This window comes from Somniosus microcephalus, chromosome 10, assembly GCF_052327205.1.
Source record: "Somniosus microcephalus isolate GS21.2 chromosome 10, FLI_Smic_1.0, whole genome shotgun sequence".
In the NCBI taxonomy this organism is placed as follows: Eukaryota; Metazoa; Chordata; class Chondrichthyes; order Squaliformes; family Somniosidae; genus Somniosus; species Somniosus microcephalus.
In genome coordinates this window covers 194,615,306-194,628,760 of record NC_140996.1, presented here as the reverse complement: position 1 = coordinate 194,628,760, position 13,455 = coordinate 194,615,306, and the positions used below count along the sequence as shown (strand labels likewise).

Genomic DNA, 13,455 nt, shown 5'->3' with positions numbered 1-13,455 from the left:
TATGGGAGTGTTGCCAGAGGACTGGAGAATTGCAAATGTTACAGCCCTGTTCAAATAAGGGGAGAGGGCTATACCTGGTAACCACAGGTCAATCAGTCTAACATCAATCGTGGGAAAACTACTAGAGACCATTGTCAAGGACAAAATTAATTCTCATTTGGAGAAGTAGGTTAATAAAGGACAGCCAGCGCAGATTTGTTAAAGGCAAATCGTGCATGACTAATCTGATTGAGTTCTTTGATGAAGCAACAGAGAGGGTTGATGAAGGTAATGCAGTAGATGTTGTATATATGGACTTTCAAGAGGCATTTGATGAAGTACCACAAAACAGACTAATTCGGAAAATAGAAGCACATGGTATTAAAGGGACTGTGGTAACCTGGGTACATAATTGGCTAAGGGATAGGAGGTAGAGAGTAGTGGTGAATGGATGTTTTTCTGACTGGAGCGAAGTATGCAGTGGAGTCCCCCAGGGGTTGGTTTTAGGACAATTGCTTTTCTTGTTCTATATAAATGGCCTGGACTTTGGTATAGGGAGTACAATTTTGAAGTTTTCAATGATACAAAACTTGGCAATGTAGTAAATAGTGAGCAGTATAGTAACATACTTCAGGAGGACATAAACAGACTGGTGAAATGGACAGGCACGTAGCAGATGCAATTTAAGGTGGATAAGTGTGAAGTGAGGCACTTTGAGAGAAACAACATGGAGAGGCAGTATAATCTAAATGGTTTTATTTTGAGGGGTGGTGCAAGAGCAGAGGGACCTGGGGGTGCATATTCACAAATCTTTGAAGGTGGCAGGGCAAGTTGATAAGGCGGTTAAGAAAGCGTAGAGGATACTTGGCTTTGTAAATAGAGCATTGTATACAAAAACAAGGAAATCATGCTAAACCTTTATAAATCACTGGTTAGGCCTCAGCTAGAGTATTGTGTACAATTCTGGGCACTGCACTTTAGCAAGGATATCAAAGCCTATGAGAGGGTACAGAGGAAGTTTACGAGGATGATATTAGGGATGAGGGACTTCAGTTATGTGGAGACATTGGAGAAGCTGGCATTGTTCTCCTTAGAGCAGAGAAGGTTAAGGGGAGACCTAACAGGTATTCAAAATTATATGGGGTTTTATAAAGCAAGCAGGGAGAAACTTTCCTCTGGCAAGTGGGTCGGTAACCAGAGGTAATGGATTTAAAATAACTGGCAAAAGAACTAGAAGGGAAATGAGGAGAATTTTTTTCACACAGAGGGTTGTTAAGATCTGGAACACACAACCTGAAAGGGTGGTGGAATCAGTTTCCATAGGAACTTTCAAAAGGCAATTGGACATGTATTTGAAGAGAACTAATTTGCAGGGTTATGGGGAGAGCCGGGGTGTGGGACTAAGTTGGACAGCTCTTTCAAAGAGCCAGTACAGGCACGACAGACCGAATCACCTTCTTCTGTGCTGTATGATTCTATGATGCTAACTAGCGGCATTGGAGATGTCTCTGGCATTCTTTTCTCTCCAAGGGCTTTATTTTCTTTATTTTTGAAAAATGTTTAATTGCCCTTATTGTGGAGGATTTTGCTGTGGACAATGTTAATCAATAAGATGTTGTTAATGACCAAAAATCAGCCATTTACACACATTTATAATAATGATCCTTTAACACTTCTCAAACAATGAAGTAGTCATTTAACTGGTATAAATAATGAAAAGTTTGGTAATCCAGCTGTGGAGTGTGCATTTGATATACATACTGGCTCAATGAAAATGCTGATTTATCCAGCCTTCAAATAATTAGATAAACATCGGTGAAATATAAAACATAATGTGGTCTTGGGGACTGTGTTCCAGCAAGCTAGAATCTAGTTCAGACATGTGGGATGAAGGTTTCCTTTCTTTGATGTTTTCAGTGAAAGAAGTTTCAATAATCTTAATTCTATTCCCAGTGGAGGGATCACAAAAGTGCACTATTCAGCAATAATTGCCATTTTGGTAATATTTCTACCCCCACCCCCACCCCCACCCTTCGAGTTAAACCAAAAGGAGAGGGAATATTGGAATATGAAGTGTCCCAATGGTATAGTAAAGGGTTCTTTTCTGAGCTTGTGGAAGAGGAAGAGGCTCAGACAAATATAGACTTGACCCATGACATTCCAGACCTGAGCGTCTTGGGATACGGGCAGTACTTGAAGAGCTGAAAATGTTCTATGACTCCGAGCTATCATCTTTTTCAGAATGAGCATAAAAAAAGACAAGCAAGAAAAGAAAAAGGTGGCACAGTCCCGTAACGTGACTTGGAGTCTCAACGTGCTGTGCCACATCGGAGCAAGATAGGGGTTCCCACTCGGAATCTTGCTCGAGTTGAGTTCTCAGTCACAGCCACATGATTGTGGGGAAGAACCAACCAGGCAGTTCCCTACAGAGACCAGGGAAGGTGGGGAAAACAAGAGGAAATTCCATCTTGAGCTACTTTCATGCATCTCTTTGCAGCATTGGCAGAGGCAAGGAAGAGGGATAGGAAAAAAACTTCAAAATATGGAAGCTCATTCTTAAAAAGAAAAATGGCTTGTATCAACACACTGGGTTGAGGAGAGGCAAGATACACGTTTGTACCCAGGTCAGGAAGGAACCACAAAGGTGAGACAAAATACTTCTCCAGTGGAGGAACAATCAGCAGCCAAGTGTTCCTGAGAGAGTTCTATTCATCTCATAGTTTCTGATTGCAAGGCAGCATTACAGAGATCAGGGGACAGATAATCTGCCTGCCTAACCTTTAGCAGTAAAATAGTGCCTGTCACGGGACGAGAGAATAACTTAAAATGAATACAGCCTGCATAAACCTTTTAAAGGACCCTGAGTAGACAGCATTGTCACACCATGTTAAACATTTAAGTGAAAATTGATCTTCCCTTTTTAGAAAATACCTTTAAATTAAATCTGTATCAAGCTTAAGGGTCTCAAGATAAACAATTGTTTTTACAGGAAAATGTGTCAAAGAGTTTTAGCTTTTGAGGGATCTGCATTCCTAACCTTTGATGTGGTAGTGTATATTTACATTATTAGATTACACTGAAGAGACGTGTTCATGTGAAATCTGGACTTTGTTAAGTCTTCGACATTTGAATACTGCTAGGACAGGAACTCAGCTTCCAGGCAGTTCCTGTTTGTGTACACATTGTCTGTAGTAAAAAGTAAAATACAACAGATAATGGAAATCCGAAGCAAAAACAACAAAAAAACAGCAGTCAGCTCGTCATCTGTGGAGAGAACAGACAAGTTAACATTTCAGGTGTAAACCTTCATCAGCTCTCCACATTATCTGTAGTGTTAGTTTCTGTGAAAACCAAGGAAGTTTTTTTTTACTGCAGGCTAACTAGGGAGATAAGCTACTAAGAAAGTAATCTTGGAACGTTCTTTATTGTTAAGCTGGCTCCCTACTTTCCAGTCTACTGGTCAGACTTATGGTTGATAAGCAAACTCTCGTCTCAAGAGAGTTACTACGCCTACATCACAATGATGAGGTACTAATTCAGTCTGGTGCATTATATTACACATTTTCATTTAAGTTTCTCCAACCATTGACATTGGTTGTTGTCCAATGATTCCTTCAGAAGCCGGTCTGAGTTCATATATTCTGTAATGACCTCTGCTGAGATAATTTTCTGGTGTGCAGCCACTCAGTGGAACGTTTGGAACCGGTCACTCAGACTGCAATCTGGTGATACTTTTTCCCCTCAAGAGGTTTTTACTAAGCGGAAATGTGCTGCTTATTGAACTTAATATCCTATCCCAAGTGTACTGCTGTCTTGTAATCCTGGCTGGAAAGAATGTTTGCTTTTCCAGATGGCTTCTTTCCAAAACTGCAAATGCAGTTTCCAAAAGTCTCAATGTAGGAAAAGACCATTCCTGCTGGGAACAGGTGGTACAGGCTGTAGTTAATCGTATTATTTTACCTTTTTTCTTGCAGCCACGTATGCTTTTGCCCTTATTACATTCACTGGGTCGGCACAAATGAAGCCTATTAAATAATGCTGTCTCCCTCGTGTCGGCCAGGTTATACTCCTGCAGACAGCGGTGTTCCACTTTCCTCTAAAACTCAGAATGCCACAGTCCATTCACAAGTGCTATGCATGATGCAATGTGTGCATGCACAGCAACACTCAAAATTTAAGAGGCTGCAAAAGACTTTTAGCAATCCACTGCTCAGCAATTCAAAATTCTTTATATATATATATAAAAAAGTGTCAGTAATTGTATTTGTTTCTTTTCTAATAACTTTCATTTAGTGAGAAGAGGGCTGCTTTGACCCAAGTAAGTGTGGCACTTGTTTTGGCATTTGGCAGATGGAATTCCTATGCAGACAGCAATCTTCCCTGGTACCAAGTACACTGAGTATAGTGGCCTAGCAGTTATGGCACTGAACTGGCAAGCTAGAGGTCATAAATTGTGAAATTGAACTCCATAATCTGATCATTTGTTGCCGAATTGTCGTAAAAATGCAAATGGTTTACTGATGTCCTTCAGGGAAGGGAACCTGTTACCTAGGCTGGCTTACTTGTGCCTCTTCTCTCACGATATGTCTTTTACTCTTAAACACCCTCTGAACTGGCCCCCACCACCTTTTCAAGGCAACTAGGGATGGTTAATAACTTGTGGCCTTGCCAGCATGCCCCATCCTGAGAACCATTTTTTTAAGCCAGAACTTTCAGGAATGCCACACAACATGGCACGCATTTCTAGGTCTACAACTACACAAATTTGTGGACATGGTTTGTAGTAGTGTCACAGCATACATTCAGAGTTGAGGAGACAAAAGGGCCAATTTTCCTGACCCTTGCCCCCTTAAATGTTGGCTTGGGATTTCTGGGGCTTTCCAGGTGACACAGCAGTAGGCACAGGCCAAGTAAATGGAGCAATGTTAATGAGGCAAGGAAGAGGCATTCCTGGCTTCCTGCCTCTTCCCTTGGTCTACTGCTTGTGAGGCTCCCCAGGGCAGGAATATGGCACTGTGGCCTGCCCGTAGACCCAAACCAACCAGAAAGTCTGTGGGGTTCCAGGGGTAGTCAGAAAAAGCAAGGCAAGGACTCATTTGACATTGGGGGTAACTTTTAACTTTGGGGTTGCAAAACTGGCACTATTGGCACTATTGGATAACCCTGCTGTCATATACCATGTCCAATTTCCCTTTCCATTGAAGCCAGTTCTCCCCCCCCCCATCAAAGTTAAAAGTTACTCCCATTACTTACCCCTCCCCGTGTCGCCCCATGTCAACTTTTTTTGTCCAGTTGGCTGCCAGAAGGTTCCAATGTCTGAGGCCTGAGATAGAGCGCTGGGCCTGACAAGCCTGCAGTTGCACCTCATGTTTATCTGTCCCTTATCCCATTCATGACCATGGCTCACCTGTGAGATTGCCACTTACAAATTATGCATTGTATTCACACGTGGGGCATAACTCTTATCGCACTGCTGGTTATCATATAACCCCGCCACCAACTATTAAAAAAAATTAATTGAAAACATTTTTGCATTTGTTATATAAAAATACACCATTTTCAATACTGTTACATCTTGATACGAACTTCCTTAAAATGCCAGCCTTGGCTCAGTTAGTAGCACTCTTTGCCTCTGAATTAGAAAATTGTGGGTTCAAGTCCCACTCCTTGACATGAGCAGCTAATCTACACTGGCGCTTCAGTGTAGTGCTGAGGGAGTGCTGCACTGTCAGAGGCGCCGTCTTTCAGCTGAGACATTAAACCAAGGCCCCGCCTGCCCCCTCAGGTGGATGTAAAAAAAAATCCAATGGCACTATTCGAAGAAGAGCAGCAGCATTCTCTTGTCAAACATTTCCACTCTCAACCAACACCTACAAAGCAGATGATATGATCATTTGTTTCATTGGTGTTTGTGGGAGCTTGCTGTGCACAAATTGGCTGTCGTGTTTCCTATGTTACAACAGTACTTCATTGGCTGTAAAGTGCTTTGGGACACTCTGAGGTTGTGAAAGGCGCAATATGAATGCGTCTTTTTCTTTTCAGTGTTCATTATCTTGGGAAGTATCTTCAGAATTCATCTTTCAACTGTTTGAAAAACGAATCTATTCATCTAATAGAATTTAGGCTTAGAAATTGCATTGCCTGTTTTACACCTGTAGCTATGTGTCCAATTTGGCGAGTGGGGTGCGCAGGCTCATTCTGCATCGGAAGGGCACCGCTCGTCATATTGGTAAAGGCACTTCCATAGGCGTTGAGGGAGAATGCCTGAAACGGGCGTTAAATCCTTTCGCATATGCAAATAATGAGGCCTAACGCCTGTTTGATGCCGCCTTTGCAAAATCTGGTTTGCAACTGTCCGCAGCATGTGCCGTGCATGTTGCAGTCAGTTTCATCAAATGCTTGGCAGCCAAATCAGCGATCCTTAAAGGGGCCGTTGGAGGCTGCCACCAAAAAGGTAAGTTTGAATTTTTTTACTTAGCTTATTGTGGAGATGGAAGGAGAAGGAGTGCTCCTCCCAGCTTCACGTTAGTTCTGCGGGCCCCTGCCGGCCACCGCTCGCCTCCCACCCATCCCGATTGCCTCCCTCCCCTTCCAGGATCTTCCTCTGGACTTTGGCTGGCGTCTTGAGCCAGATGAATTTGCTCCCCACCTGTGACCGCGACCTCTGGGGCCACGACTGGCGCCCACAACTCACCGGTAATAAAGAAATGAAGCCGCGAGGACCAATTTGCCGGGTGGACCTCCTGCCACGAGGCGTCTGCTGCCCCAATACCTAGGCCCTACCTAATGCTCGTCACACAAATGGCAGATGTAGCACATTCACTCGCCTCATCTTCTAAAGCAAACACCACTTGAAAAGTAAAGCATAGGAGGTACCACATTACTCTATCTTCCCACAATAACATTCAGCTGTCTGGAATGTAACATGTCAGTGAACCTAATCAATTACTGTTAAGCAAATGGTTGCAAAAGAGATCCATTTGTTTGCACTTTTTAGCATTGATTTTTCTTTACATCATGTGGCTCCACAGTAAGTTATTTGTCTCCTACCCTGGTTACCTAGCAGCTGCTTTTCTTTTTTCATCAGGTTAACAGCTGTTCTGAATTAGGCATGTGCTCATGTGTACATAGCAAATAAAAGTGGTCTGATTGGGCTTTGTTGTCCAGCACAAGCTCCCACCTGCAGGGTGTGGGTTTAATTTTGCTTTGCAGCAATGTAACATGATTCATGGGCGTGTGCAAACTGTCCAGGTGCAGCCAAAGTGGATCTGCGATACCTGCAGTTGGCTTAAGTTTTTATTATCAATTCCGAACCTGTCCAATCTCTAGACGTGCTATCTGATGTCTGTTCAATGAAATCCTGTCTGACTTTCTGCTGTAGACAAAACACACAGTTCTATTTGCTATATGACTTAAGTAGTTCAATGGAATGACTGAATTGCTTTTTTGTTTGGCAGTCGCTGATGCCCATAATTTCCGATAGGAGGCTTCCTGCGTGCGGATGCCTCTTATTGGGGAAAAAAATCTGCGCACTTACCTGAGGGCTCCTGAGGTCCGGACACTTCTGATCCTGGGCCTCTCCACAGTCGAAATGCGCAGGGCCCACGTATCCCAGGAGCGCCGTTCGCAAGAGTCCCTGGGATCACGTGGGCCAGGCCAGCCAATGAAAGAAGGGAACCCCCCTTCATACTTTTGACAGATAGACCTGTCAAATATATGAATGGGGATCACTGAAAAAAGACACTAAAACGTTAAATAATTTTTTTTAAAACCATCATGTTTTTAAAATGAGTTAAAATTACATTAAATTAAATATTTTAAACAAAAATTTAATTTTTGAAAAAAATAATTAAAGTTTTTTACGGGGCTAAAAATAAACTTACCTTTTTTAAAAGTATTTTAAAATTATAAATGAGTGAAAATTTTTAAATTTTTTTTTTTGAACTCTTATGCTGGTAAAAGCAGCCAGGCAAAAGATTTTTAAGTGATTTCAGCGGGCAGAGGTTGTGCAGAAAGCGGAACTCTCCACCCGCAGAGGCCTTTCTCTAGGGCAGGCGTCCGACCTGTCAAGAGGATTCTTGACAGATTGGAAATGCCGGTTTTCAGCTCATGCGCTTCGCATGCCTGAAACCGGCATTTCCGATGTCCCTACAGTTGTGTACACAGCCCGTACACACTTGTAGACATCGGAAAATACGGGCCACTGTCTAAAATTCGCATGCAGATTATCAGCTATGGTGAATATTCCCTCTTGGTGTTAGTGGGATCATAAACGTGGTGGGAAGGTTTCCTCTATTTGCTGTTTCTAGTGGAATCCTAAACTTGTTCATTTTAGAATGATTTTACTAGAGAGAGTAAACCTGGGATATCTTTCTGCTGTGTTTATGATTTAGGTCGCACGTAACAACCAAGGGAAATCGTTCCCCTGTACATTCTGCTGCGGGATTATTTATTATTATTAACCTTTAGTTGAGGGCAACAATTTCAGGCAACAACTTTTACGAAGACTACTTGTATATCAGTGATTCTTACACATGAGCTCCAGATTTCAAATATGCCATGCTGAGCAGTTCCAAAGTCTAAGCCAGGCACATCCCTGGAAAGGACTGACGTAGTTCTGTTAAGACCAACCTTGTAGAGTGAGAACAATACTGAATTCAGCAATAGCAACATCTTACAGCTAGACAAGCTGGGAGTGAGAACTGTCTATCTGATTAAATCCTGACGCTGGATTTAGGAGAGCCTCGTGGTCTTGAGGGGGAGTTTTTGCCTGCCAAGAGCACATACTGAGAAATCACGAGCACGTACCATACAATTTCCAGACAAGTAAGATAAATGGCCATAAAACTTTTGAAAACAAGCCTGTGATTTTACGATATGCGCTCCCAGTGGGCGTAGCTATGTGCCAGGAGAGCACATTCCTAAATTTGGCCCCAAAAGTAACTGTGCCTTCACAAACATAGGGTCGGCTGAGGTCCATTAATAAAGGGAAAGTGGGGCACATATGGCCACCAGGCTATGTTGAGTACAACTATTCTTGGGCCTGCCACATTCCGTGTTGATTCCTAAATTAGTTTAGGTGTTGCTATGCCGGTAGATTTTTACTTGAATGGCAGTAATATTTAAAACCTGCTTTATCCAATAGATGCAGAGTTCCAAGAATTTCCTACCACTTCAAACTACATCATGCATACTATGCCAACAATGTATACGTGCATGACTGTGGAGGTAAAATTCAACAAGTAGCAGCCGATTGCCTACCCATTATACACTCCAACCAGTTTTCCTTTCCAATGATTTCAAAGGAACAGAAAATAGGGCGGAATGTATAATGCGCGGCCGATTCACAAACGGCCATTTTGCACCCCCAACAAACTTGAATTTTAACCTCTATATGTTGTAACCAAGAAGAATTGCACTAATAAAAAGACACGGCTACACAGTTGCAGGCTCATTTCATCCATCAGCATTCCAGCAGGGTTCGACTGGCATCAGTGATCTGTGAATAGAACTCCTGGCTGGCCAATTTAGACAGAGTATTTATTTCAGTGCGCAACAGTCTTGCAATTATCAACCAAGCTCGTGGACAGAGACAGAGAATGGTACATTATTAAATGTTCAGAACTGTGAATAATTCAATCATAACTCATTATCAAGAGATTTGTTTGTTCTCAGTAGAGGTTTAAACAGTATCCAGCTCCTCGGTTATTTTGTGGCTAGTTTATATGCTTATTTTCATTTTTTTTTAAACAACAGGATGGTCCTATATGAATGCTGCCCAGGTTACATGAGGCTTGATGGAGGGCGTGGGTGCCCAGCAGGTAATTAAAATGCCCTGATTTAAAAACTTCAACACTCGATTAGTTGCGATCTTAATTGTTGAGCATACCAAAAGCACTGAAAAATAGTAAATTTTATTTAATTATAATATGTGCCGAATATATTTTCTCTTCATACAATGGTATCTCCATCATCTGCTACCATTTAGGGGACTCCACTGTAGATAATGGAAATTAGTAGGTAATTTAGGGTTCCTAAATGTTGGTTTTATATATATGTTACAGCAATACCCTAGGTATAGCAATGAAGACAGAAACGGCGCAAATAACATAAACTGAATTTAATCTTCCTGGTGCTAAATATTTGATTTATTGCAGACAAGATGAGATTGATGTTAGCAATCTGTGCAGTGACATGACATCTTGCACAAGGCTTTTTCCCACAAAAATCCTGGCAGAATATTAAGAAGGCACGTAATTTGCATGCAACAATGGGGGTTGATTTTCAGTTGATATACCTGTATTGATTACATAGTAAAAAAGAAAGACTTGCATTTATATAGCACCTTTCACGACTACCGGACATCTCAAAGTGCTTTACAGCTAATAAAGTACTTTTGAAGTGGAGTCACTGTTGTAATGTAGGAAATGCGGCAGCCAATTTGCACACAGCAAGCTCCCACAAACAGCAATATGATAATGACCAAATAATCTGTTTTTGTTATGTTGGTTGAGGGATAAATATTGGCCAGGACACCAGGGATAGTGCCATGGGATCTTTTGCATCCACCTGAGAGAGCAGACGGGGCCTCGGTTTAACGTCTCATCTGAAAGACGGCACCTCCGACAGTGCAGCACTCCCTCAGCACTGCACTGGAGTGTCAGCCTAGCTTTATGTGCTCAAGTCCCATGGAGTGGGACTTGAACCCACAACCTTCTGACTCAGAGGCGAGTGTGCTACCAACTGGCAGCTGACACCTAGTAACTAATGTTCCATCATTGTGCACCAGCAACACAGAGCATAGAAGTATCTGCTTCCTCTACCTTTCAAGATTATTCTCATGAACTATATGCTATATAAAAATAAGCCACTGTAACCTGGAATGATTTCAAGGCTGGATTCTGAAGATGGTATATACCATCCAAACTTGGCTCTCCCATCAACCCCATGATCAGATTATCACCCTGTAATCACTTATACTTGACTAATTTTCCTCTCCCCATCCACAGACACTGAGGGTAATTGTAGTTCCCTAAATGCTGCTCCCTCTCCCCAACCAGGGGTGCAGAGAATAATTATAGAGCTGCTCCCCCTCTTCCCACCCTTCACGCTGAGGGTAATGGTAGTTCCTTTACTGCCTCTCTTCCCACACAGAGGTGCTGAGGTTAACTGTAGTGCTGCTGCTTCCCGCTTTCTTCAGCCAGAGATGCTGAAAGTAATTTTAACATCCTGTTGCTATCCTACTTTAGATAAGCATATTCAGCATTGAGAGTTTGCATGGTGCAGCTTCTCACTGGACAAACCTGATGAGCCCTCTGGGAGCTCTATCACAGTGTTAATCATTTAAAGAGAGTTTAGAAAGCTTGCCTTGCCATGTAAATCATTGAGCATTTGTTGCTATCGTACAACAGTAGTTAATGGGCATATTACCCTTTATTTAATAATGTTTCACCAATCTGTCAATCATAGTCGAACAATTTCTAACCAATTGGTCAAATCTGTGAAGCAGATAGCAATCTGTAAGTTTATACATCACTAGTAAGAGCAAAATCCCTCTTCGTAAGCCTTTTGCTTCACTTTCATGTGTGAATGTTTTGGTTCCAATCCACTTATTATACTACATCATAACTAAACTTGAAATGATACTAGTTGAAGGCATTTTGAAACCATGTTAATTAAGTGAGGTGAGACTCAAAATGGGAATTGTTTCATGAGTTATTTTTCCCAGATATAATTCTTTACTAGAACGCTAGCTTTAAGAGACGTAACAGAGGGGTAATTTCAATATGGGAGAGCAGGTGGAAGTGGGTGCGGGTGGGGGGTTAAATGGGACAAAAACGGAAGCTTGTTGGGAAGCCGGCTCCAACCCGCCGACTTCCGGCTTTTACTCAGATGGGACAAGGCACATGCAGCCAACATAGAAACAGAGAAACATAGAAGATAGGAGCAGGAGTAGGCCATTCGGCCCCTCGAGCCTGCTCTGCCATTCAATGCGATCATGGCTGATCATCCAAATTCAGTACCCTGTCCCTGCCTTCTCTCCATATCCCTTGATCCCTTTAGCCTTAAGAAATATATCCAACTCTTTCTTGAATATATTTAATGAACTGGCCTCCACCGCCCTCTGTGGCAGCGAATTCCACAGGTTCACCACTCTCTGGGTGAAGAAATTCCTCCTCATTTCAGTCCTAAATGGCTTACCCCTTATCCTTAGACTATTACCCCTGGTTCTGGACTCCCCGGCCATCAGAAACATCCTTCCTGCATCTAGTCTGTCCAGGCCTGACAGAATTTTATAGGTTTCGATGAGATCCCCTCTCAATCTTCTAAACTCCAGTGAGTATAAGCCCAATCGACACAATCTCTCCTCATACGTCATTCCTGCCATCCCAGGTATCAGCCTGGTGAATCTTCGCTGCACTCCTTCCATGGTAAGAACGTCCTTCCTCAGGTAAGGCGATCAAAACTGCACACAATACTCAAGGTGTGGTCTCACCAAGGCCCTGTACAACTGCAGCAAGCCATCCTTGTTCCTGTACTCGAACCCTCTTGCTACGAAGGCCAACATACCATTTGCCTTCTTAACCGCCTGCTGCACCTGCATGCTTACCTTCAGCGACTGGTGCACAAGAACACCCAGGTCTCTTTGCACGTCCCCTTCTCCCAATCTATTGCCATTCAAATAATAATCTGCCTTCCTGTTTTTGCCACCAAAGTGGATAACCTCACATTTATCCACATTATAGTGCATTTGCCATGTTTCTGCCCAATCACCCAACCTGTCCAAATCGTACTGGAGTTTCACGACATCTTCCTCACAGCATACCCTCCCACCCAGCTTTGTGTCGTCTGCAAATTTGGAGATATTACATCCAATTCCCTCGTCCAGATCATTAATATATATTGTGAACAGCTGGGGTCCTAGGACCGATCCTTGCGGTACCCCACTAGTCACTGCCTGCCACTCGGAAAACGACCCGTTTATTCCAACTCTTTGCTTTCTGTCCGCCAACCAGTTCTCTATCCAAGTCAATACCTTGCCCCCAATCCCATGTGCCTTAATTTTGCACGCTAATCTCTTATGCGGGACCTTATTGAAAGCCTTCTGAAAGTCCAAATACACCACATCCACTCATTCTCCCTTATCTATTTTACCAGTTACATCCTCAAAAAATTCCAGTAGATTAGTCAAGCATGATTTACCTTTTGTAAATCCCTGTTGACTTTGTCCGATCCAGTCACTGCTTTCCAAGTGCTCTGCTATTACATCTTTTACAATGGACTCTAGCATTTTCCCCACTACCGATGTCAAGCTTACCGGTCTATAATTCCCCGCCTTTTCTCTACCACCTTTTTTGAATGGTGGGGTAACATTAGCTACCCACCAATCCATGGGTACCGTTCCAGAGTCTATCGAGTTCTGGAAGATGACCAGCAATGCATCTACTATTTCTAGGGCCACTTCCTTAAGTACCC

At 42.6% G+C, this 13,455-nt stretch overlaps 1 protein-coding gene across 3 annotated transcripts in view; it reads left to right on the top strand.

The window, feature by feature from the left end:
- Window positions 1-13,455, top strand: part of LOC147111966 (periostin-like) — a 94,091-nt gene that overhangs the window by 12,971 nt on the left and 67,665 nt on the right. For all 3 annotated transcript variants that reach the window (XM_085999398.1, XM_085999397.1, XM_085999396.1), the window contains exon 3: window positions 9,736-9,800. In XM_085999398.1, the coding sequence (XP_085855524.1) occupies window positions 9,736-9,800 (65 nt within the window). The remainder of the gene's footprint in view (window positions 1-9,735; window positions 9,801-13,455) is intronic.